The 26,915-nt window shown below is 39.6% G+C and overlaps 1 protein-coding gene across 1 annotated transcript; it reads left to right on the forward strand.

The window, feature by feature from the left end:
- The first annotated feature begins 13,815 nt into the window (after positions 1-13,815).
- Positions 13,816-20,373, forward strand: LOC106913593 (heat shock 70 kDa protein 12A-like). The gene is made up of 4 exons (XM_088002660.1): positions 13,816-14,106; positions 16,918-17,142; positions 17,259-17,430; positions 17,672-20,373. Exons 1-4 carry the CDS (start codon positions 13,825-13,827, stop codon positions 18,772-18,774), a joined length of 1,782 nt encoding a protein of 593 aa, XP_087858786.1. The 5' UTR covers positions 13,816-13,824; the 3' UTR covers positions 18,775-20,373.
- Positions 20,374-26,915: the final 6,542 nt, after the last annotated feature.

Below are 26,915 nucleotides of genomic sequence, written 5' to 3' on the forward strand. Positions count from 1 at the left end.
CAAGAAATTATCAGTATTGATGATAATTCAGTAAATCATATAGCAGAATAAAATCTTTTTCTACAATGAAAGCATATGTTGAATATTTTTGTTAAATGCAGTATCCGTTTAGCTTTTTTCTGAAAAAAGAGAAAGTGTGTACAGATTCACTAATTACTATTTTTTCAAACGACCACAAGATGTCCCTCTTTCTTCATTTTAAAGAGCTTAGGAAGCCTAAGGGTACAAACAGAACAAATAACAGTGTAGACACACACACACACACACACACACACACACACCTACATACATGTTTGTGTGGCTATCTTTGTCGGGAATTTCCATCAACTTCCATTCATTTCTGCAGCCTAAACCTTACCCTTATCCTAACCCTAACCCTATCCAAAACTCAATTCACACCTTAATCGTAAATCTATATACTACTTTTAGCTTATTATTGATTATTCAGGAATGACATTTGTCTCCTGATAGATATATAGAGAGACTAAACCTGTGAGGTAAACAACTTAAAACTGTTAATCTAAAGACGCCAATGGTGAAATGGATAGTTTCGTCATTCTTCTTCAACAAGACACCAGCATCACTATTGTCTTTAAATGCCTTTGTAGTCTTAATCATTTCTAAAGAAATGGGTGTGAAGAAGTGTGGAAACTTTTGAGGATCTGTTCTATGGAAGGCAGTTAGTAGACAAACCTGATTAGATGGTCATAAAGAAACCAATTAAATTCATGTCACACCTTCATATTTTTCTGACATGCCCTTTTGTTCTAGCAGCTAGCAACTGTGATCTTAAATGTTTCAGTCTGAAGTATTTTCCTTCAGACATGGAGCTACAATTTCAAGGCAGAAAACTGTTTACTACCAGAAAAAAATATTGTCCAACCATCAGTTTTTTAATTCCACAATCTTTGTAAGGTAATTAGAATACTGAAAACCTTCTTTTAAGTTTATTTTTTAAATACCATATATCCACTACAGTGGACATCGGAATGCCATACATTTGAAATTGAACCTTGATGGCAACCAGTTTGTCCCAAAGAAAATATCTGAACATCAACATAAGAATGAATTTCACATTGACAAAACTGAGCACTGTTGCCTAGCAAGAATATTCTGGGTTCGATTCCAGGCCCGGGGTTTTTCTGCATGGAGTTTGCATGTTCTCCCTTTGCATGGTGGGTTCTTTCCAGGTTCTCTGGCTTCCTCCCACAGACCAAAAACATGACTGTCAGGTTAATTGGTCTCTCTAAATTCTCCCTAGGTGTGAGTGTGTGTGTGCATGGTTGTTTGTCCTGTGTGTCTGCCCTGTGACAGACTGGCAACCTGTCCAGGTGACCCCGTCTCTCGCCCGGAATGTTCGCTGGTGATAGGGACCACCAATCCTACTGACCCCACTGAGGGACAAGGGTGTTAGAAAATGGATGGATGGGTGGGTGGATGGAAAATCTGGACAAATCACTACTGCAGAATTACAGGCTGATCTCCAACCTCCCATTCATCAGCAAAATTATTGATAAAGCAGTTTTTAAACGATTAAATAACTTCCTAACAATAATGAATCGCTTTGACTCCTTCCAGTCCTGGTTTTTATGCTCATCACAGCACGGAGATGGCCTAGTCAAAGTGTTCAATGACATCCATATAAATACAGACAGTGGGAGAACCACAGTGCTGGTTCTGTTGGACCTCAGTGCAGCTTTCAACACTGATGACCATGACATCTTACTGAATCAAATGAAGACTTGGGTCGGACTCTCCGGTCCAGTGCTCAGCTGGTTTAATCTTACATAAAGAACAGGGATTTCTTTGTTTCAATTGGAAACTTCTCATCAGAGAGGTCAAAGGTCACATGTGGGGTACCCCAAGGTTCAATCCTAGGACCCCTTCTTTTCAATATTTATATGCTCCCACTGGCTCAGGTTATAACAGGAAATAAGATCAGTTACCATAACTATGCAGATGATACACAGCTCTACATCACGATGTCAACAGGTGACCTTTGACCCCGTCCAATCACTGAATAGATGCTTAGAACAGATAAATGTGTGGATGTGCCAAAACTTTCTCCAGCTGAACAGAAAAAAACTGAAGTTATCATCTTTGGACCTAAAGAGGAGCGAACTAGAATCATTGCAAAGCTTCAGTTATTACAACTAAAAACCAGCGATCAGCCCGAAACCTGGGAGTAGTGATGGACTCTGACCTGAACCTTCAGAGCCACATTAAGACAGTCACAAAGTCGGCCTTCTATCACCTGAAGAACATCTCCAGGATTAGATGACTGATGTCTCAGCACGATCTAGAGAAACTCATCCAAGCGTTTATCTTTACCTGCATTCATTACTACAACAGCGTCTTCACAGGTCTGACTAATTGTCAAGAAAAGTCGAGATCATCCCACTTCCCCATGCTGGAGATTTTAGTTAAATAGTAACAATATATAAAGTTACCTTTAAAATTGATCACACAGATGACATCAGGACCCAACAGTAGAGTCAGATGGTAATAAAATTAATCTGGTTGTTATTATGTCCTATAATAAGAGTAACTAATAAGTTACGGTTATAATATTATAAATTAATGCTAAATCAGAGAAACTAAAAAGTTATAATGTGATTTTGACATTGAACTTGAGATGATGTAAAATGTGTATCTGTAATTAAAGATCACTAATGTTGTGTTGGAGGTAGATGGGAGGTGAAAGGTTACAGGAAAAGAGGAACTGATGGGAGACCAGAGCTGATCAAGGTCTTATTGTTGAACTTAAACTTTCCAAAGAAAAGGTTGGGCAGACAACAGACGTGGGAGGACTGTTGAGCAACTCGGGGTCATTAGAACAGACATCATGTCTTCAAGATGGTGATGGATATCAGATTATCGGTCCAAGCAGTCAGCCAATAAAACAGGCACAGCAACAAAGCTAGCCAATGCAAAAGCACCAAAAGGGTGGATCAATCCTTTATAAGGTGGGTGCAAAAGAGGAATCTTTGGTTGGATCCTTCAGGCAGCTTTGAGCCAAGATCGAGATGGACAAAGAACTCTGCAGCTGAAGAAGAGCCGGGGCCACAGAATCGAAGACTGTTCTGCACATGGGGACCAACCCGTTAGCCCCACAACATGTGGCTTCAAATTGCACTTCTCTCATCAGCTGGGTTCAGACTCCAAAGACCAAGGCAAAGATGAAGATAAAGACAAAGGCAAAGAACAAAGGCAAAGAGGAAGAACTGGTGCGTTCCTTCCATGACACCAGCTCATCTACATCTCAATGGACCAGAAAGATCGTTAGACAAGGTGAAGGGAGCTTCAGACTCACAGAGGTCCCTGGCTTCATCAATCAACCTCCTCCTCCTGCTGCAACACCTTCTTCATTATCAGGCCAGTTCTGGGGTTCAAGATGCCAAACTCTGTCCGTCTCTCTCAAAGGTTCCTTTTTTTACTTCTCAGAGTCAGCATTAGGGAAAGATAGGCTAGATTATTGATTTTACTTATTTGATTATTTCTGCTATTGAATTAAGCTGTACTGACCCTTGCAAAATTGCTTTACTAATAAAATACTTAATATTAAGAAAATCTAAAAGATGTTGTGGACATCCAATTAATGAGTCACCTTAAAGTTCTATGATGGTTGTAAAATAGCTATGAAGTTTAATTCTCGAGAGGAAAAAGTGGAAAATGTTTTATTGGTTGCTTTTAGCCAAAACTAAAACAACACCCTTGGGACTCGCCCGAGTCACTAAAACCAACCTGGTTCAGTAACAAATGGAAGTTATAATAAAGAGAAAGAGCGACCGTTAACAGGTGTGCTCTGTGAAACTAGTTGGTTGGAGGCTGCTCGATCTGACTAATACACAGGGTGAAAAAGGATGGGACATCTGGATGGAGGTCATCAGAAACCAGGGCAGTCTTTCTTGACGCCGGCTTAAACAGAGTTTACCTCAGTTCTGGACAGGTTAAATCCCAGCAGATTTAGGAAACTCAATCTGTCAGATGGAGAGCTGGTAGCACATCTCCCTCCTCTGAGAAGGGGAAGTAGAGAGAGAGAAAGGGGGTGGGGGTGTTGCGCAACAACACAATAAATCTCGTGCTCGTGGTTGGAAAAACCACAAGCACAGTGATGGTCAGGTGTGCCGTGGAATTTATCCAATTTGACCTACGGACTATAAGACTATTTTCCGGACTATAAGCCGCTACTTTTTTCCTGAGCTTTGAACCATGCGGCTTGCAGCCCGGTGCGGCTTTTCTGTGGATTTTTATTCAACCACCAGGGGGCTCTCTAGTAGGAAGTGAATCATTCGAAGTCAAAATTGTAAATCAAAGAAGAATGCGGTAATTTTCATTTAGAACAACCACATGCTAGCAGCAGGCACGACAGAGAAATGTTTTCAAACCCATATGATGCAGCTTGTGAGTTGAGGGCTGTCGATCTGGCACTACAGGAGGGAAATAGAGCCATTGCACGTAAACTCAACATGAACAAAACCATGGTTCGGCTTTGGAGATGGAGGACTGCATCCTTAATATATCCAGCAGATTTATTAGGACGCAGCTCTCTGCTGGGTCCTTATGGAAAACCAAGAGCAGCAGAGATACCAGCGGCTTATTGGTTCAGCTTATATATGTAATTTCCAGTTTTTATTTATTTACTTTTATTTATTTATTTATTTATTTTATTTGAAGGTACGGCTTATAGTATGGTGCGCTCTATAGTCCGGAAAATACGGTAATTGGTTTTAAAATATTTTTTGAAACTGAATTATTTACAAATAATGCCATCTTCGACTGTCTGTGCTGTAGTAGTGACTAGCGGCATAATCATGTAATTTTCTTACCACTAGATGGCAGTAGGTACAGGGCATTTTACATTAAAACAAGATAATTAGCAATGCATGAATGTTACAGGTAGCAGTGAGAGCATTGTATCTAGCAAGACTGTGACGACAGTGATGGAAAAGACAGTGAAGCTTAGTAGTAGTTGGAAAGAACATGGGTCCATTTCCCACAACATCTCTGTGTGAAGTGAGCCTCTCAAGCCTGGCTGCTATAAAAATTAAAACCAGAGAGACTGAGAGCTGTTGAGGAAGAGCTTTGTCTTTCTTCCATTTCTGCCAGGAAATCAGCTGTTTTCATCCAAACATGCACAGATTTCACACTAGATGGGTAAACTATACATGCACACTTCATATTGTAACAGTGAATATGAAGTAAAATCTTTCCCAAATACTATTGCTTCTTTCAGAATAAGAATTATTTTCTGTATTCCAGTTTAAAAAATGCTTGTGGATTAGTTTGTAAAACACTTTGAAGTTTTCTACAACTTCTTTAAATTTAAGATCACAGTGTTGTGGCACTGTTTACACAGCAAATTCGGAAGTCTCAGATTTCCAGTCCAAGTGTTGTATGTTAAAAATACAGTGTTAATTCAACAACATGAGTGTTATTGAATGAGTGTTGAATGAATAGTGAGTGTTAGTTTCCCTAACACTCACTAAAGAGTTCCAGAGTTAAACAAAAAGCAATCCAGTCCAGTGTTGATTTCTAAATTAACACCAACAGCCTAACTTAACACTCAGTCTGGTGTTGATTTAGAAATCAATGTGGCGGGACCAGAGAGGTAAAAAATGTGTAACTTAAATTTAAAAGCACTTTTAATAGAGATGAATTTGGTTGCAATGACTCCACTAAAAGTTACCTTTATGGCACACAGACCCACTACAGATGAGGCTTGAGACAATCTCACAATTCAAAAAGTTTATTTATTACACAATTGTTTTAGTTTAGTCAAAAATACTAATTTAAAACCACTCACTTTAAGAGACACAGTTCTAGCTAAACTCAGAGATGGGAGTGTAATTCAGGGTTGTGTCCTAAAAGAAACAGCAAACGAAACATCAAAACCAAAAGAAAATCGTGCACCAAACCAGAAGCAGTACCACCACCCAGAAAGTCCACCACCAACACCACCAGTTGGCCATTCCTGTTAAAATAGAAGAAACATTCAAATTACAAATACAATTATACAGTTCAGTCCATGACCAATCAAGCAGCAATAGCCCAAATTAAGAGTCCGTCCTGGAAGGAACCGATCCGCTGTAGCAGACGCCACTCAGAGTGGCACTAGAAGGATTAGTCCGAGCTGGTCACCAACCAGCCCAAATCAGCCACACTTGGCGAGTGAAAGGAGCCAGTTTTACGCCGACCAGGACGGCGAGCATGAAGCCAGCAAACAGGGGGACAGGTAGGCAGTCGACAGATTATCCAGATGACAGGCGGACCGGCAGTTGGGGACAACCAGGACAGCAGGCAAACAGCCGGCCAAGGACAAACAGCAGGGGCACTGAGCTCTTTATGTAGTGCCTCTGACAGGAAGGAGGAAACAGGGAGCTTGTACAGGCGGCCACAAGGGCGATGGATCGGCGATCAGAGAGTCATTAAGTGCGCATTAAATTGCAACTAGCGTGCAGCACCAACAAACGCCGAGGTCTGAACCGGAAGGAAAACATTATGTCAACCAGGTGAGGGAGGGCCCTTTATATACAGACAGCCAACCAATTAGATTCAGGTACTTGTGTGGTGCATTCAAAGGCTACAGAGCATACTGCCACATCAACATCAGATAGTTCCTCCCACAATTCTAACATATTTGTGACATCACATCAGGGAAGGAGCAACAGATAGGGTAGGGGTTGCACCAGGCCCCTGGCCTGGACATACAAGGGCCCACATGGGAGGCTGAACGTGCCTTCAGGGATCCAAATTTTTCTTTATAACATCTGATGAGAACTGTAAAGGTGAGCCCTCTTCTATTGATAACTGTACTCCAGTAGGTTATATAATATGGTGTCCCATTGTTGACTCATGGTTGTTAAAAACCTTACCAGACTGACTGTGAGTATAAAATATTGAATAAAATGCTGTGCCACATGACTGGCTTTATTTTCACTCTTATATTTAACTTTATGACACACAAAACTACAAATGACACACAAAACTACAAATTAATTGTCTTTATTGTCTCCAGGTGCATTCTGGGTAAAGCTTGTCACCAACATCGTCATCAGTCACTTGGCAACAAATGGCAAACTAGCTAGAGGATTTCTACGGATTACGTTAACATGTTTTGAATTTGTGTTGTTTCACCAGTAGCCTGATGTTTCTGTTCTTCTCTTGGTTTGTTGTACTTCGTGTCAGATGGATTCAAAATGACATAGTCGCTCTCTGTGGTGATGAAACTTGTTAGCTCCACTGTTGCGGGCATGTCCATGTTGTAAGGTTAAATTATCATTAGTCCCGCCCCCTGGCCGATGCCGTCTTGTTCCGCTACTGCGTCACATGTTTGCCTGAGGAGCAGAGGCAGCAATATGGCGTCTTGTCTGGAGCTTATTATAACAAGGTAAGTTCCATGTTAAAATGATCATGTTTTTGACTATTCTTTATGGAGGCATTATTTTTCCGTTTACGCAAGAGTATCGATGCATATATAGTTTGCTTTACATACTTTTATTTGTTTGGATATCACGGTATATACGACTGTTTATTATTTTAACCAAACATTAAAAATGTCAGGAAAATCTGGAGGCCATTTGAGTTAATATTATTTAGCTGCGGGGTCGTTTTCTTTAAGTTTTTGGCTGTAGACTGCAAAATGGGGGAGTGGCTGCGCTGGCTTGATTTGGCTTGATCAAATGGCAATTGAGCCATTTGACTCTGGTGTTTTGTACCTGTGGCACATCTAAAAACTGCCAAAATGTTTTTTCTTTGTTAGTGTGTCATGTTGGTGACTGAAGCCTGTTATGATGACTCCAACAGATTTCTTCAGACAGGTTGGCACAACTTTTAATGCTGTCTAAAACATTGTCTATAAGCTGACTAATTCTTTAGTAATTATTTCTGATTTTTTTATGCTTTATCTTGTAAACCAGGTGGGCAGAATAATTCGAATGAATATGATGGTGATGCACAGGTGAGTCTGATTAGTATTGTTCACACTTCCTTTTAAAATATTTATTTATTATCCTAATGTTTCTGCTATATTTCTTGTTTTTCCTTGTCTTCCTCATTCATGTTGGCGAAAACAAGAGCAGCACCAAAGACACTTCACCATCAGTGATCACAAGACCATCCATGGCCGCTTCCAATGAACTTTCAAAGCACACTTCACCTTCAGTGCAAAGTACCATGAATGAATGACCTTTGTTGTATATTGCTGTCAGTGCTGTTTGATGTTTTGAAATAAAAGTAGATTAAATACTGCAACTGGTGCTGGTGTTTTTATAGCATCTAATGTCTTTTAAAATGAATTTCGGGATTACTGATAGCCAATAGTTTCTAGGGGGGGAAAGGTTTTAATTGCTCTAGTGGCTTTTATTTGGTAGTAAATTGACAAAAAAAAGTGGGTAATGAGAGAAGGGAAAGACCGGGAAGAGAACCCAAGACAGCCACATTGAAAACTAGAGCCTTCATACGTGGGTTGTATTTAACCCCTGCACCACCACAGCACATCCTGCCAGTAGTATTTCAAAACTCAGATTTCTATGTTAATATACACTTTACACCTGTGTTACATTAACACGTTCATAGTGTTAACTTTTGACAATATACTCTAGTGTTGGGTAGATTAACACTGAAGTGTATTTGATTTCAACTACTGTGAGTGTTGATTCAACTCTATCACAAATAACACTTTCAAAAGTGTAACATCTACATCATCCAGAGTGGACCAATATAGACACTTTCAACGTGTTGAATTTAACTCTGTAGGAGTTGATGGAACACTTCCAAATTTGCTGTGCAGGTGTACTTTTGAAATGGACATGTTAATTGCAATTTGAAATAAGAAATGTAAAATATGATAAAAAATAATTTTTTATGTTTATTTGATTCCTATTCAAGGCACTTTGAGAAGAATGACTATATAGGCGGCTCCAGAGTATCTTTGTTTACATTTTTGGTTGGTGGTGTGCCTCGTGATTTTTTCCAATTAAAACAATGTACCTTTGCTCAAAAAAGGTGGAGAGAATGACCGAGCTAAGATCCTGTGGGACTTCCAGGTCCAGACAGACAAGATGGTAATGGCGAACCAACCGGACATTGTGGTGGTGGATAAAGAACAGAGTGACCATAGTCACTTATAGTAGTGACCATACCAAGTGACCACAACGTCAGGAAAAAGGAGCATGAGAAACTGGAGAAATACCAGGGCCTCAGAGAGGAACTGGAGAAGGCCTGGAAGGTGAAGACCACAGTGGTGCCTGTGGTCATCGGGGCCCTCGGGGCAGTCACCCCCAAACTGGAGCAGTGGCTCAAACAGATCCCAGGAACAACATCAGACATCTCATTCCAGAAATGTGCAGTTCTAGGCACAGCCAAGATACTGGAGGAACCCTCAAGCTCCCAGGCCTCTGGTAGAGGACCCGAGCTCAGAGGATGAAAGAGACCAACCGCAGAGGGTGAGAAGGGATTTTTTTTTTTATGTGTATGTCTCAGTCTCACTTTTAACTTACATAGGCCTAAAATTAGACTTAATTTACTTGTTGCAAAATATTGTTTTTAACTTGCATTGTTTCAAAATGAACTTCATGTAACACTGAGGCTTAAATATAATTTCTTATTATAGTATAGTTTATTTTTACATCTTTCATAAGTAAAAATAATTTTATGTAATATAGTAATACGTATCAATACAGTAATTGATATGTATTACTGTATTGGACAGCACCTATTAGTCGCTATGTGATGCTTTGAGTTATCTCCAGAAAACCATTTTATCCCAATGCAGGACAAGCAGAAATCTGTTACAAAAATATTAGTAGCGCCATCATTTGTTATCAGATATATCTATTAAATTTGATTTAAAATAAAGATGAGAAAACTGGTGTTTGCTAAATTCTCCATGATGCAAATCTTTAAACAGTTTGGTTTCTGTTAGTTCTGTCAAGATGCAAGAAGGGGCGAATTTCTCTTATATTGGTCAATCATTTATTTTAAATATACTGTAGGAGCTGTAGTTTGATGATTATTTCAGTTTTTGTCGCTTTTTTAACTTTTAGGAATTGCAGCGGCTGCAGTGCGCTGCAATAAAGGTGCAAAAAAGCTGATAAACAGGTGAAGAACTGTGCTGCCTTTTGTTTAGTTAAGCTGGACCAGCAAGGTTTTGAAAACCGCATTACAGCACCCCCTGGTGAATATTTTTGTTATGTTGCTTTTGTGACGCTAAAAGGAAAAAAATAGATTCAAGATGGTGGAACGGAACACCGAACAGCTCGTGGAGTAGCTCGTTATTGTCTTTATTTGTTGTGTTTCAGACAAGATTTGTTCGTAAGTATTTGTTAATTGTGAAAATAATAACTGTCTCTTTGTTTTATGTAACGTTGGTGTGAGTAATTTTTATGCTTTAGTCATTTAGGAAAATGTTTTATTTTAGCTCGCAGTAAGAATGGCTATTTTGCTATGTTAGCTAATATGAAGCCTTGTGTGTTGCAGTTTACCATGGCCAAAGTGATGGTAGTGGTCAGAGTCCACTCTTCAATAAACAACTAAAAAGAAAGAAAGAAGTTTGGTTATTGGAGCATTGTTGTCTGGCTGTCTAGCGGCTGAAAAGATCTAAAACTCAGGGCGAGGACAGCACAAGAACCAAACATCACTTCTATTCTGCCTTTTCCCGCTCTGTGTCGGCTTTTCCCTACATGCGGACCCATTGCCATGGCAACCGACAGACAACAGCTCAACGAGCAGATGGAGCAGAGATTACCTTTTAGGGGAATCAACACCAAAGAAAAAACATTTCCCAAACCAAAACAGAACATTCAGTATGATAACATAACGTTATGTTATCAGGCTTGATGTCTATATTGTGATTATTAAGTTTTCGCCTGAGCACAGCTGGTTGATTAGCTGATTTAAACAGCTGCTCTTACTGATGACTTGGTGGGCGGGTTGACCTGTTTTAGTGCTAACGGAACCAAAACACACCGAACTGCGCAGCACATACTAAGGTTATCAAAGTCAATAGCAGGCCAGCAACAGTTAGGCTAGTGTAAGTAACTCATTGCTCACTTTCTCAATATTTTCTCTAAATTAAAACTTTTTCCTCATCTGTTAAATGTGAAACCCATCAACCCTGTTATCTATGGCTGTCATAGGGTTAAATTAACTGCTAAACATTGCGTTGTGTTTTTTTTTTCAGATTCTTTGCGTAAGTGTGGTGTTTTCCTGACCACCGATATTCCTGACTCAATGGACAACAATGGCGCATGTGTGGCGCACGATAAGTCACATAATGTCCAGTCCAGTAATGTATATAACTCCATATCAATGCTGCTGCCTCGCGCTCTGTCCTTCCCGCTACTCAGCAGTAGGTGTCAGGTTACTTTGTGTTGCATTCAATGTTATCGGAAAGAAAGAGATTAAGGGTTAATGCGCTTAATGTCCAATTTGCCATAACTATTTATTGAATTCATTGTCCCCAGCTGGGGGGGCAACAGGGATGGGAAGGCTCTCATCCCATGCCACCCCAGTAGATCCGCCCCTGTAAATAGTGTTATTTCCTGGATTTTTTCTGTGAAGAACCCAGAGAGGGTTATTTGATTGTGCTTTCTGGAAAACAATACATTTTTACATTTAGGCACTCCTGCAATCGACACTCTTTTTCTGAAACTGGTGCCCCCCACCAGAGAAGGGAAACGTTATGTGGCCCTCACAGGAAAAGGTTTGGGGACCCCTGCTCTAAATGATATAAGAGACTGATATGTTAGAATGTTATATATGAGAACTACTAGTTTGGGAATCATGCCTTTTGTATTTGCATCAAAACATTAATAGATTAATGACCAAGTAACAAAGTAATGACTAAATTTTCCCCTGAATCCACACCACTACGTACCTAAGGGCTCGCTTACCTGGAAAAGTAGCTGAACGGAAACAAAACAGAAAGTTGCTAATAATCCTACCAGACCTGTTTTTTAAAGCCCTGTTCCTTTGCGGCACCTTTTAATTTTCAGTTTAAAACTTCCTTTCAATTATAAAACTCCAATTAATAGTAATGTAGATGTTCTGTGAACCTTTAGCAAGAAATATTCATGCAATATAAGTTCATTCTTAGTATAATGGGTGGTATCAATGAGTCTCCAGAAGTAATTCGACCAGGTTTCAATGAAATCTTTTATTCAGGGGAGAAGAGAAAAAACAATCAACCTCCTCTTCAACTCTCTCCCTGCACTCCAGCCCACAGCAGCCCAGAACAACGCTGTCTACTTCCCCCCCCCCTCAGGTTCAAAAGAAATCTCACAAAAATTATTAATTAAAAACAAGAGGAGAAAAACGCCACCTGGTGGCCACAGTAACACAATGCAGTGTGACAGAGTTAAATAAACAGAGATAAAAAGGATAACTTAAAATAAAAACACATACCTGGGGGAAAAGAGTAAAAAACAAATCAACCTCCTCTTCAACTGTAGAAGAATATAATTATACTAAAAGGCATGTTGTTGGTTGATTCACATTAAGATATGTTTTGACTGAAAAGAAATGTACTGTGTCAAATGTACTGGGTCGATCTGACCTAGAAGCCAGAAAGGAACTCAGAATGGAGAGATGTGGAATAAGCAATCACTAAAGAGGGAAAGGTTAAGATGTTGTGCAAGAAACTTCTGGCAAACGTTTTTCCTTGCTGCATGCGAAGAAGTCGGTCAGGACTGGGAAAGAATCTTTGTTTGGACAGATAAAGAACTAACAATTGACTAATAGCTCTTCTGATGGAGCAGATTTAACTTCCAGGTAGTCAACCCCTAATTCTCGGAACTTCCGACACACATCCAGTGTAAGACGGAGCCAGAAGTGCTACGGAAGCGAGGTTTGGTAATGCCATTGGTCAAAGATTCCTAATACACAACAGTAGAGCTGGAACTGTATAAAAACTTGATGTCAGAAGTAAGAGACAAGACATTTTGGATTCTGAGACTATGAAAATGAGATGATGAGAATGTAATGTGTGAATCCGCAGATGTGCATTAAATGTCTTCCTGGTTGTCTGTGAGCCTGAGAGAATGGAGTTTGTGTATCGCTTCTTTATTTATATATTTCATGAGTTTAGCAAATGAGGCAGAGTGCAGAAATGCAAAAAAACTGATTGAAAATCGATTTATTTACTGCATGTTTATGTCTGTTCAGGCTAAGATGGAACGGCACTGAAAGCAGCCCTTTAAACCATTCAGACACAACAGAGACACAATCAGATGACTGATTACCCCGCGATAATAACTCAATAGTCCATGGAAAAACCTTATAAGCTTGTATTAAAGCAGAAAGTGCGGCGGCCACTGTAAGAAAGGCTTATAGTATTCAATTATGCTGCATGAACTGATCAGTAGATTATTGCGAGCGAACGCAAAACCTTTTGCGAGGGAACGCAAAAGAAAAATAATTCCTCATGTCCCCTGGAGGGCTCCGTACCTTAAGCTCTCTGTAAATAAGAATGAACATTTTATCTTTAATTCAAGTCAAAAAATTTCAACATTATTCAGTTATTTCTTCAAATCAGAGATAATCGTCCTATTTAAGTTTGTCTTTTCAGTTCTGTTTATAGAGCGCTATATGTATGAATCCTTTTTTTTAGGTCAGCATTGAATCCATTAATGTAAAAAAATGGCATGTATGTCAATGTTTCCTTATAGTTCTAATTTTGAAATAACAAAAATAAACATCTCTGTTTAAAACAAATGTCAATGTAGAGTACAAGCAGGAGGTGTGGTTTAGAGAAAGAGAAATAAATGTTGCTTGACAGCTTGCATTTCTCCCTTACCTTGACTAGGAGTAGGAGCTTCTTCTGCAATGGGTGAAAAGTTTGTCATAGCGATAGATTTTGGCACTGCATATAGTGGATATGCCTTTAGTATTGCAAAAAGAGATGAAGAAAGTCAACCATATGTGCCAAGGTGGGGAAGAGAGTATGGATTTGACTCCCCAAAGACTCCAACCTGCATTTTGTTTAATGAATATGAAACATGTCTGAGTTTTGGCTATGAAGCCAAAATGGCCTACAAGGAAATGGGTGGAGAAGAAGCAAAGAAGTACTATTACTTTGAATACTTCAAGATGGTCCTCGATAGCAAAGTAAGTATGAACAAATTCTTCATAACTCTATAATGTAATGTTATAATGCCTGTTTTAAGTATAATATTTAAGTCTTGTAATCATTCCCCATGATGATCATTTCTATACTTTGGCTACAATTTCCTCAAATAGTTTTTAGTGAAGATGTGTCTCTTAATAATATTTACATATGTAAGTTGTATTAATTATAACTGCCTATTTTTTTTACTTGTACTTTTACATTTTCTATTTTGCTTTACTAATTATTATTGGGACCTGCCCATAGCAATGGATAGGGAGAGTCACTGCCTCCATGTCTCTATTTATTTATTTTTCTTACGTCACTGTTAATGAGGCTTATACCGCTGTGTGCACCCCCATAAAAGTGGTATCAAAACGTGTGTCTTGATGCCGAGAAGGGAGTTATTACTTTTAGTGGGATTCGGAGTTACCATGATGACATAAATCATGAAAAACGACACCCCGAAACCCCATTGAAGTCAGTGGAGCGAGGCAAACAAAAAATCCAGTGGAGTACAGATCTTTTGTGAAAGATGTACACGTCTTTCACAAAGTGAAAGTGAAGACAGTACGTCAATACGAATTACGGTTTGTCAACAACTTGTCTCTAAGTGCACCAAACCTTTCAATTTGTTTGTAAAATTAGAGTGCAACTGCCACTCCACTAGAGTGAAGAACTTAGTGCAGTTTTGACTCCAAAATATTTTTAACTCACCCTCATGGCCACAAATATAGCCCTATTAGTATCAAAGTCCGTCATAACATTGATACACATGCCTACTCCTGTAAAGTATTTTCAAAATTTCTCTAGGGCTTCCAGTTTTCTGTCAAAGTGCTTCAGAGTAAAGTTATGTGACAAGATAAGTTCACGCTCTCAGTCATATATTTCCATAGATTTCCAAAAAATTTCTGAGCTTAGCGCACACGATTTTTCTCTCATCGCTGTTATTACTGTGCGTGAGGTAGAGATATGAAATGCGAGAATATCGGAGACGACAAACAGCCCTCTCATTCACTTCAAACGGTTTTTCAATATGTATCACGGTTCCTGAACGGGAAGGAGTTGTTCGGATTGGTTTTATTAATGAAACTGATTTCTCTCCCCGTGTGTCACTCACAGCTGCACTTGGCAGGGGATTAATTACCAAAGTAACAGAACACATAAGGACAGGGTTGGTCCTTAGGACTACAAACATGCCATTTCTGTAGTTCCAACTATGGCTGAACACTCAGTTAATACAGAGGGCTGAGCTGCCATTTAGAACTACAATGATGTTGGATCTCTGACTTACTACAAGGCTGGAAATGCAAACATGGTGGAACACTATACAGGAGAACTTAGGGTGTATTCAGACCAACCCAGAATTAGAGTCCTGAATCGGACTCTAATCTGTTTGCCTAGGAATTCCAAGGTTTTGGGGAGGGCTGAATAGAAATTAAAATTCTAAAACGGACTTAAAAAAACGAACTCTGATCCGCCTGAAAACCTAGGTCTCAGAATGGTTGAAATGGACTCGTTACATACACATAAGCAATTGTTTAAAACAGACATATTTACTTTATATATACAAAAACACTTTTTTTCTTGCCATCCAGACATACAGAATTATAACTAACTGGAATAGTTGTGTAAATTAAAAACAAAATTTAATTACTTGTAAGTTTTAGACCTATGCAAACATACAGCCATGGATAAAATACCACTATTGTTTTCTTCAGGTTTATTGTTCATTCTACAATTAATAATTCATAACAATTTGATTAGAGAACTGATATCTAGCAATTTTTCTTCAGCGATATCCGATATTACTAGTCTACTTTCTAAAACTCTGCTTGTAAACAGTATAAATTGTTTGTAAGCTTCCCCTTTAGAAATCTGACTGTCCCTTTTGAAGGTAGATTAGAAAGGACTTAGACATATACCCACACCTTTTACAGTTTAGTAAGCCCTGGAAATTGACACATCACAAAACGGCTATTTACACTGCAGGGCCTGGCCCAGCCCCTTTCACCTATTGTACTTTGCCCCTCGTTGTTTTTACATTGAGCAGAGTGCAGCCTCAAAGTGTGCTGGGAATGTTACGTCCATCAACTTCTCATGGAAGCTCCTGAAGCTCTCTCTCCAGAACAGTGGAACACTTTTGTTCCTTGTTTTTCCATTCAACTCCTAAAGAACACAATTGTCCCTTATCTAAATCATAAAAAAAAAAAATCATCTCAGAGTCATCTCAGAGCTTAATTTGGTGCAGCAGAACTACTGCGGCAGCTTGCAGAAATTTCCCCACTGAAGTGGAGCAAGATCAGGAAATCCACTCGTTCAGAGAATCTTGCCAACTTCTGATCACTTCAATTGGAGAAAAGCTCTCCAGTGTTAAGAACTTTGGCTGAAGTGGAGTTTCCAGTGTAGTACAGATCCACAGATTCATTATCCGTATCAATATGAAAAATCTGAGCCATTTGAAAAGAATGAAAATAATTACTATCATTCCTAAACTCATGGGTAAGCATGGGTTATAATAGGAATTTCTTAACAATGTTAGTCAAAATGGCAGACACTGAGAAAGGCTAATGCTCATCTCTGTACCTGGCCACTGGGCCAGTGCACCAATCAACAACTGAACTCAAACCAGCCTCGTCTGGCCGGCCCGATTGGACCCATAGCTCTCTGGGTTCCAAGGAGTGAGATGGGACCAGACTGGAAGTGCTAATACCAAAATGCTGGACCCATGTTTGAAGCCAGATTGGGCAGAGCATGACTAATTAATGCTAAAAATAATTAAATTGTAATACATGTAATATGAACATCTCCAGAAACTCAACAGTGATCTGGAGATTAAAGCCGCCAATGGAAAGTCTATGAAAGCATTGAAGGTTTTCTCAGAGTCCCTGAGATTTCTTAAAGAAGATGCACTGAGAACAATCAGCCGAAACGCAGAAGGGAAAATCTTCTTGGCCTCTGACTTCACCTGGGTGCTGACTGTTCCTGCCATCTGGGATCATTCAGCTAAACAGTTCATGAGAGAAGCTGCAATGCAGGTAACATTGGGTTTTACAGAGATCAAAGGCAATTTCCCCTTATTGACCAATAAGATACATTCTATTCTAATGAAATTGTGAAATCTTCAGATAGATGAGAGTTTTTCTTTCCATAGGCAGGTATTGTAGCAAAAGGAGGTGAGGACAGACTGTTGATGGCACTGGAACCAGAAGCTGCTTCAATCTGGTGTAAGAAGCTTCCATCTGAGGGTTTCATCTCTGAGAAGCACAATGAAGAGTCACTGGATCAGTCTGCAGGGACTCAGTACATCGTTGTTGACTGTGGAGGTAATGAGTCTGTGATTCTGATTAAATGTGTTATTGATTCATTCAAAAAAGCATTTTTACATTTCTAGATCCAAGAACATTATAAGACAATGTTATGGGGAAGGGGATTGCAAGTTGTTGTGAACTAGAATCGCTCAAACTTCAATACTTTTTATTGAACTTATTATTATTATTATTATTATTATTATTATTATTATTATTATTATTAAGCCATCTCTATGATTATCTCTGTTTATTTAAGGAGGAATCATTGACATCACTGTTCATGAAGTCCTGGGTGGAGGAGCCCTGAAGGAGCGGCACAAAGCCTCTGGAAATAATCTGGGAGGACAAAGTGTGGACAGAAAATTTAAGCAGTTTCTCAGAGAGATATTCCCTGAAGGAGTCTGGGATGAATTTGAACAAAACTCTCCCAGTGCAGCTCAGAGAATGATGTATGAGTTTACTTATCTAAAACAGTCTGAAAAAGATGTTCAGATCAGCTGCTCATTCACACTGGAAAAGTTAGCTAAAGAAAAATCAGACACAGGAAACATTAAGTCAGAACTTGGTGCTTCCTGGGATGGTGAATTCATCAAAATCTCAAGAGACAAAATGAGATCTTTCTATAATAAAAGCCTGAAGGGCATCACCCAAAATCTCCAGGAAATCTTTACCAGTGGTCTCAACATCAAGTACATTCTGTTAGTGGGTGGGTACGCTCAGAGTAAAGTACTGCAGCAGCACATTACTGACCAGTTTGGACATCGGTGTAAAGTTCTGTGTCCTTTCAGAGCTCAGGAGGCGATTCTGAGAGGAGCTGTAGAGTTTGGTAGAAACCCAAACGTTGTGGCTTCTCGGAAAAGTTCCTATACTTATGGATTTGCTGTTTGTGAAAAGTTTGATGAGAACAAACATAAGAAAGAAAAGAAATTTACAGCCAAAGGTGTGGAATTGAGTCGACATATTTTCTGGAAACTGGTGGAAGAAGGTGAAGATCTTGGTTCAGAGGAGACGAGAAAGTTTCTTTGTTCTTCTGCAAGAGCTGATCAGAAACAGATGAAACTGAGATTCTACAGCACATTTAAAAAAAATCCTGTCTATATAGATGACGCTGACGTAGAAGAGGAAGGTTCATTCACTCTAGACATGACTGAAGGTAATAAAGTCAAACTGGAAATTAAGATTGGCTCCACAGAGATAGTGGCCACAGGGATCAACCTGACTACAGGGGAGAAAAAACAAGTCAAAATTTACTTAATGACTACAGACAGAGAATGTGTCATTGATGATGATTCAGAAGATGATGTAAGTGTTGGATCCAGTTTTCAGTCAGAAGAATATATTTTAGATGGTGCTGATTAAATTTACTACGGCTGAGGTTTATGTGTCAGAGTGAATTATCATTGAATCAACATAAACATTTTCCAATGAAAGTGGTTATATTCAAAAATACACTCCATGGTATTATTGATTATGTAACAGATGAATCCTCAGCATATGGTGGTGGAAAGTAATAGACATACTCTGATTAAATCAACATTTGCATGGAAGGGATTACTAAAAAGCAGAATAAATGTTCTTTTTTATCTTTTGTGCAGAAACAAATCTAGAAAAAATTGTATAATTTAATTTTTTTTTTACAAAAATAATGCTAAAGTTATATAAGATAAAAAAATACATAAGGTGGAATATTTGCTGTGGTGGGAACACTTCAAATTTCATCTAGATTATTATGGTGCAAACTTTGGTGTTTGTAATATCAGCCAAGTTTAAATACTCAGCATTATGATTTTTCAAAAATAATTAATAACTCTTGGTGGAATGTGGTACATATACTGGATCCTGATGGTGGATTTAACTGCTTCTGAGACACATGCATGACCACTTCTGGTTCAAAGATTGTTTTCTTTTTAATTGCTATTTGTTTTATGTATTGATGAATAATGACCAAATCATAATGAATCATTACTTTCTGTTCTGCATTTATCTCTCACAAGCTACATTCAACATAGTGTTGAAACCACAATTTATTTGGGTAGGTGGTTTGCTGGAATCAATAGTGTGTCGTGTATTTAAGTGGTATTTCAGATTAGGGGACAACTTCGCAGTGCTTACAAATATCTTCAGTTTGATCAACACTACAGTTTTTAAATTATCATGTCCATGTAAAAGCTTTGTATCAGTTCATATGAGTACTGCAGCAGTATTAAACCCACTACAAGTACTTTCTTTGGGTTAGACACATTATGATGCCCATTTTAAGCATAAATGGTAATTAAAATAAGCATAAATTACCCTAAACAAACCACCATTCTTCTGTTTACAATGGCAGTCTCCCATACAATAAACAATTCAGGTTTGTCATTCATACAGTCTAATTTTATCCAAATTAATTTAATGGTGCATCAAAAGATACTACTCTTCAATATTATCCTGTAGAATGACCTTTTGGATTTTTTTATACCTTTTCTTGAGGATGACATAGAATAGCTTTAGATATATATTTTACCCAAGTTTTTTGTTTTCTTAGTTTTGTTGTCAAGTTGTCATTGTTATTAGTCTTGTATTAGTCTTGTACTGCAAAGATGTGAGTATACATTTTGTTTACAAGGTTAGATAACTGTGGATCACCTCAGAGAAGATAAGCATGAACAAAAAAAAAACCTGTATTAAACCTGAGCTTGTTTGTGAGCTTAGCACTAGGCGGGTTTTGTTCACAGCTTATAGAGCTGCAGGCAACAAAAACCAAATAGAGAAGCTGATCCTGATAAAGTAGTGGCTAACTGCCACTTTCATGTGGCAACATTTTTTAGAGTAAAATTACTTTTTGAAAATTACCTTAATACTTTTTGTTGAGACAATTTTAGTTTTTAAAATTGTTTTAATGCTCTGATTTACTACTCTAATTTGAAATGTCATGTTTTTATTAACTGTAACAAAAATAAAATGTTTTAACAACCATCTGTGTCTAATTAATCTTCAACACTAAAATAACACATCCTAAATTTTAATTAATTATAATTAATTCACACTATCATAATACAACTTTATTAACACAGTGGAATTGATTGTGTTATTCTCAAACACTATCAATGTAAATCAAAAATTATTACATCGTGGAAATCTGGATTTGAATTCATACTCAAGTGGAAAATAACATGATTCATCGTCAGTGAATATTCCTCATGTCTAAATGAGGCTCAGTAGTGTGTGTGACCTCTACATGTCTATATAACCTTCAGATGACTTGAGATGCTCCTGGCGAGACGGCAGATGTTCTCCTCTAATCCATGTCTCTTCCCAGACCTGGACTAGAGCATCAGTTAGCTCCTGAGCAGTCCGTGGTGCAATGTGACTGACCGAAATATGATGTCCCAGATGTGTTCACTTGAATTCAGGTCTGGAAAACGGTCAAGCCAAAATCAATGCCCTCATCATGTAGGAACTGTTGACACATTTCAGCAATGAGGCCCAACTTTGTCATGCATAAGAAGGAACCCAGGGCCCACTGAAGAATGTTTTTTTGTTCAATTTAAATTGTCAACCCGCCAAGGTGGCAGGTGCGTTGCTCCAATTTACACGCCACATCATACTTTTATCTGCATTTGCCCAGTGGCAGGTGCTAATTTCCACCCCTGACCTTATGGCAGTTAGGACACCTTTGGCTAGCCCATGGAGGGCTGTGAGGTAGGGCTGGTCCATGTTATATAATTCACAATAACACCAGTAAAAAATTAAAAAAAAGCTTGCCCAGTAAAGTACACTTTATTGTGAAATGCTAATTTCATGGTGTAAATACCTTATCCCATCACTCATGCCGCAATATAAAATTTGGAAAGATGAAGGCAAACATGGCGGAACTGCCATACAAAGAATCAATCAATCAATCAAATTTTATTTGTATAGCACATTTCAGCAGCAAGGCATTTCAAAGTGCTTTACATAATTTTAAACAGTGAGAAAGAAAATTAAAAAGAAAGTAATAAAAAGATAGAATCATTCTGTTGGATTTCCTGTCCATTCAAGTTATATGATCTACTCAGATCTTCCATTTCTTAACACGGGTATTAGCCAGGCCCCGCAGCCTAACAGGACAAGGCCTCCAGCCTTGCAGCATCAGGCTCCGTCCACCTGTTTTGCGAAAATTTTGCGCTAGGACTTTCGCTGTCAGCTAGTCAGCTGGCTTACAGTCTGGACTGGACTAAATTTTACAGAATTAGCTGCTATCTGTGATAAGGCAAGATTCTGGCTGATGCAGCTCTTCTACCTCTTACCTGGTTAAATGGAGCTCAGCTTTGTATCACCTCGCCTCTCCTCTCAACATCAAAAGCATTAACCAATAAACCTTTTGAACTGAAACTTTCTGAAACCTCGACATCTTCCCAAAAAATAAATAATTAAAAGCTTAGCACAAGGTTCAGGGCCAATGAGATGTATGAAACAGGAGAAATATTTCCTGACCGTTTTGTCAGCACCTGGTTCATTCGATTTTGGCCTGGTGGGACTGGTTGTCCTGTTTTCGATCCTTTCTTTGAAGTAGGTTCTTTTTTTTGCTTAGTCCAGTATCAGCAGAGGCTTCGACGGCCCTGTATATGGTTGGCCCTCTGCTGTACCGTTTTGTTCTGTTTGACCGGCTCACCAGGTCCACCTTTCTGTTAATACTTTTGGGGGTTTTGTTATTTTGGGACACGGGATTTGAGGGCCTTTGACTCTGTTTTCTTCACAGAAAAGATCAGAAGAAGTGAAAGACCCAAGGTGAAGAAAGAGTCAAGAATAAAATCTTGTTGAACCCTCATCCTCTTTTGTTTCATGTCCTCAAGTATGTTGAGTCCTGTGCGGACGCAACACACGTATAGCCTGATACTACACCCCCCTTTCTGAATAGGATTTATGAGGGTCTATGTAAGCACATGTAGAAATGTAAACTTAAATCACACATCAGAAAGATACATTCTGTGGAATACTCAAATTAACTCACTATCGTACTAGTATTTTTTCACAGCAGAATGTGCTAGAACTCTAACTTATTATTACTATTTATTTATTCTACTCTAACAGTGCACAAACTTAAATCTCTTTCCAGTCACAGTTCAGCATTAGAACCCTGATGTATATAAATCTCAGAACAGTAATCTCTGTAACATTTAACTTTAGCTACTAAGAAGAAGGGGTGGACTACCCAAATCCTCTACCTGAGTGTGGGGATTATTCTGCCCCATGCAGGAAACTCGCTCAGTTCCTATGAACAAATACAATCGTCCAGATAGGCTGGAGGTCTCCTACTTCTCAGTGAAACTCGACTCTCAGGTGGTGGAGTCTGATGGCTAGTCTCCTGCTGGTCTTCATTTGGAGCAGGTGTGTGTGTGGAATTGTGAATATTTTCTTCAAGTAATGTCTCGTGTGGAACAGCAGTAGTTTCAGGTGGAACAACAAGATGTTTCAGTTGCTCTAGGAGTATGTGAAAGGTGGTAGCTATTCCTTCTCAGCATTCCTCTGGGTGTCTCGATGATGTAGGATCGAGGTGAACCTGCTCCAGACACTACTGTACCTCAGATCTGTCACCCACACCTTCTCACCTGGATGTAGGAGTGACATGTTGTGGGCTCGGTGTCTATGGTTGTAGTTTTGTCTTTGTTTCTGTCTATAGTTGTTCTCTGCAATCCTCAGCTTTTCCGTATCAATATTCTGTGGCATCAGCTGCGACTGAGTAACAGGAACAGTTCTCCTTATCCTTCTTCCCATGAGAAGCTCAGTCGGACTGAATCCATTTGCCAGTGGAGCGGAACGGTAGGCCATAAGAGCGAGATACGGATCCCCCGACTTCTTAAGGAGAGTCTTGATAGTTCTGGCAGCTCTCTCAGCCTTGCCGTTGCTCTGAGGAAAATTGTGGCTGGATGTTTCATGACTGAAACCCCATTCTTGTGAAAATCTTCAGAAGGAATCTGAAGCGAACTGTGGCCCATTATCAGAACGGAGACGCTCTGATATGTCATGGCGTGCAAAGATGGACTTAGTGTTCAATCACTCCCTCAGATGTTGTGGAGGTAAGCTCTGCAACTTAAAAAAAATCTGGAGAAATAATCCACAACAATCAAATATTGTTTGTCCTTAAACTGGAAAAGATCATCCCCCACCATGACCCATGGTCTTTGTGGAAATTCAGTGGGCAGCAGTGGCTCTTTGTGTTTAGTTCTCTCCCGACAACATGTGTCGCAGGTCTCCAACAGCTTAATCAGCTCACTATTGAGACCTGGCCATCACACTGAATGTTTGGCCCTTTCTCTACATTTAGTTATTCCCAAGTGACCCTCATGTAGTTTTGATAGAATGTCCTTTCTGAGAGAACCTGGAATCACTATTCTGTTACCATAAAGAAGCAGGCCATTTTGAACAGTAAGTTCACCTGAAAATGGCAGATAAGGCTGGAAACTTTTCTCAGTAGAATATTTATCTGGCCATCCTTCCACACAGAACTTTTTCAGCTGTTTGAGTATGCTGTCATCATCCTGATGTCTTGGGATTTCCCTCAGTCGTGGTTCCGTGGCAGTTAAGCATGCAACGACTGAGTCAACATACAAGTTGACCTCCTCTTCTTGAACTCCTGACTCGCTGAAGATTGGAGCTCTGGACAAAGCATCATCTGTAGTGATATTTTTGCCAGCCACATGGGAAATACTGTAGGAAAATCTCATCAGTCGCATTTGTAGTCGCTGTATGCGAAGAGGAAGCTCGTTTAGGCTCTTCGACCCCAGCAACGGGACTAATGGCTTATGATCGGTTTTGATGTGGAAACTCTTCCTGATCAGAAACTCTGCGAACCTCTTGCAGGCCCATGTTGAAGCGAGAGCCTCTTTCTCAATCTCATCATACCTCTGCTCCGTGCCGCTGAGAGACCGTGATGCATATGCCACTGGCTTCCACCCTGTATCAGTGTGTTTCTGGAGATCTGGACCGAGTCCATACAATGATGCATCCGCTGACACACGCGTCTCTGCATTCGGGTCAGACAATGCTAGTCCTGGTGGTGTTGTCAGATCTATTTTAATAGCGTTGAAAGCTTGTTGCTGTGGTGACCCCATGACCACATGTTTGACTTCTTCAGAAGATCTCTCAAAGGTCTGGTTTTCTCTGCCAAGTGCGGAAGGAACTTCCCAAGATGGTTCACCATACCCAGAAAGCGTCTCACCTCGCTTATATTTCTGGGCTCTTCCATGGTTCTTATAGCACTGAGTTTATCTGGGTCTGGACTGACCCCTGACGCATCAATGATTTGTCCCAAGAACTTTATTCTGCATTTAGAAAACCCACATTTGTCATTTAGTGTCGCATTCGCCTCCTGGAGTCAAGACAGTGTCTTCCTCAGTCTTTCATCGTGCTCCTGCTGTGTCGTCCCCAGATGAGGACGTCATCCATCTGACAAAGGATTCCATCAAGGCCTAGCATGTCCAAAGTCTGTCCTGGGGGCCAAATGCGGCCCGTGGTCAAATTTCATCCGGCCCGCAGCCTCTGTCATAAAATCTATAACGTCTGGCCCACGTTGGGTAGCAGTACTGTTACCTGCTTTAGGGCGGAGCTTACACACTGCGACTGCGGCAGTTGGACGTAATATTGCAACACCGTGAGTGAAACAATGACCGGGGCAGCCTACTATATAAAGTACTTGGGGACCACTTCTTTGTTAATTACACGTACATATTTGTAGAATACAGAACAAATCGCGTCCCATTTCGGTTCAATACGGGACGCTACATTTAACAGTCAACAGGAGGGTTCTGTATTTCATGGGACGGGTTGCAACCCTAGATGAGGTATTTGTGTGAAGAAATATGTTATTTAATTTCTTGGTTGTGAACATCTTGCGTATCAATACCGCTGCCTTTGAGCCAGACCTGGCCTATGTGCCGCAGTCCAGATCTCAGTATCACATTAATGCAGACAAGTCATTTGTCATTTACAATAAGTCTCTGAATAAATTTTGTTTTTTAAGATAAAATAAGTCATAAATTCAGAAAAGTTTTCAGTTTTCACTTCAGAATAATAAACCTTTAAAAATCTGATCAACATTTACTAATATGTAATCTTTAAAAATTAACCCTTGCACTTGTTGATATGACTATTACTTGCTCATTTTTTTGTTATTTAAAAATTCTGTAAATATTGTTAGAAAAAAGTTAGTGTTAAAAAAGTTAAGTGAATATTCAATCGCATATTACATGCATGTTTCAAATGAACCAAAAGACATGCTGAAGATCACTGAAATTAAAATTAAAAAAGCAAATGTAAAACACAGAATGGCTTGCTGAAATGCGTTTAAATATATTGCTGTTCTATGTAAAGAACGTCCGCCAAGGTTGGCCCCCGACATTTTTAACACACCAAATCTGGCCCGCTTTGCAAAAAGTTTGGACACCCCTGATCTAGGCCCTCCAGAATCTATGTCATGCGTTTCTGGAAGTGCATGACACACTGATGAAATCCCAAAGCAGAGCCGATTGTAGCAATAGAGCTCAAAGGGTGTAATGAAAGTGGTGAGCAGGGAAGACTTCCTCGACAGTGGAATCTGCCAGAATCCAGCATTGGCATCCAATGTGGAGAACACTTTTGCTCCTGCTAGGTGTCCGAGCGTGTACTCTACTGATGGGAGAGGATGTTTTTCTCTCATGACATATTTATTCAGTTCTGTGAGATCAATGCATATTCTCACCTTGCCCGAGCTCTTGGGGACAACCACCATAGGTGCACACCAGTCTGTTGGCTCCTCCACTTTGGTGATGATCCCTTCCCGCTGCATACGGTTGAGCTCCTCTTTAACCTTTGGCAGTAGGGGAAGGGATATCCGCCTCAGAGTTGAGAGGGAAAAAGGCTGCGCATCTGGTGACAGAGCAACATTATACTCGCCCTCCATCAGTCCTAGTCCTGTGAAAAATTTAGGAAACTCCTGCTTCACAGCATCAATTGAGACTAAACTTATTTGGTTTAATCTGGCAACCAATTTTAATGCCATGGCAGCACGTCCACTCAGTAGTGATGTACATAAATCCTTCACAATATAAATGCCCTCCTTAGTACAAACACTGTTGTTGCTGAGTGTTGCTGTAAACATGCCTTTCACCTTCAATCTGGTGCCTCCTGGTCCCTGTAGGATTTTCTTTGGTTTATCTAATTTGCCAAATTGGTAACGAGAATACAATGTTTCTGGGACAGCAGTGACATCAGCTCCTGTATCTATTTTAAATACAGTCTTATGTTTGTCCACCAGTATGTCCGTCATCCATGGATTGTCTTTAACTTCTGCAGAAAGAGATCCCAGGAAAGCAATATCAATGTCTGTATCTGTACTTTCTGTAGCAAATCCAGCATTCACTTCACATATTTTCTTATTACTACAGACCCTTGCAAAATGTCCCTTTTTCCCCACAATAATTGCAGGCTGATTCTCTAGCAGGGCATTGCTGCATACTGGGTCCTTTCGTGTCGCCACATCTTCTGCACTGTGCCTTTTT

The sequence above is a fragment of the Poecilia mexicana genome, unplaced genomic scaffold, assembly GCF_051168715.1.
Source record: "Poecilia mexicana isolate PSO_F unplaced genomic scaffold, ASM5116871v1 scaffold_2, whole genome shotgun sequence".
Lineage (NCBI taxonomy): Eukaryota > Metazoa > Chordata > Actinopteri > Cyprinodontiformes > Poeciliidae > Poecilia > Poecilia mexicana.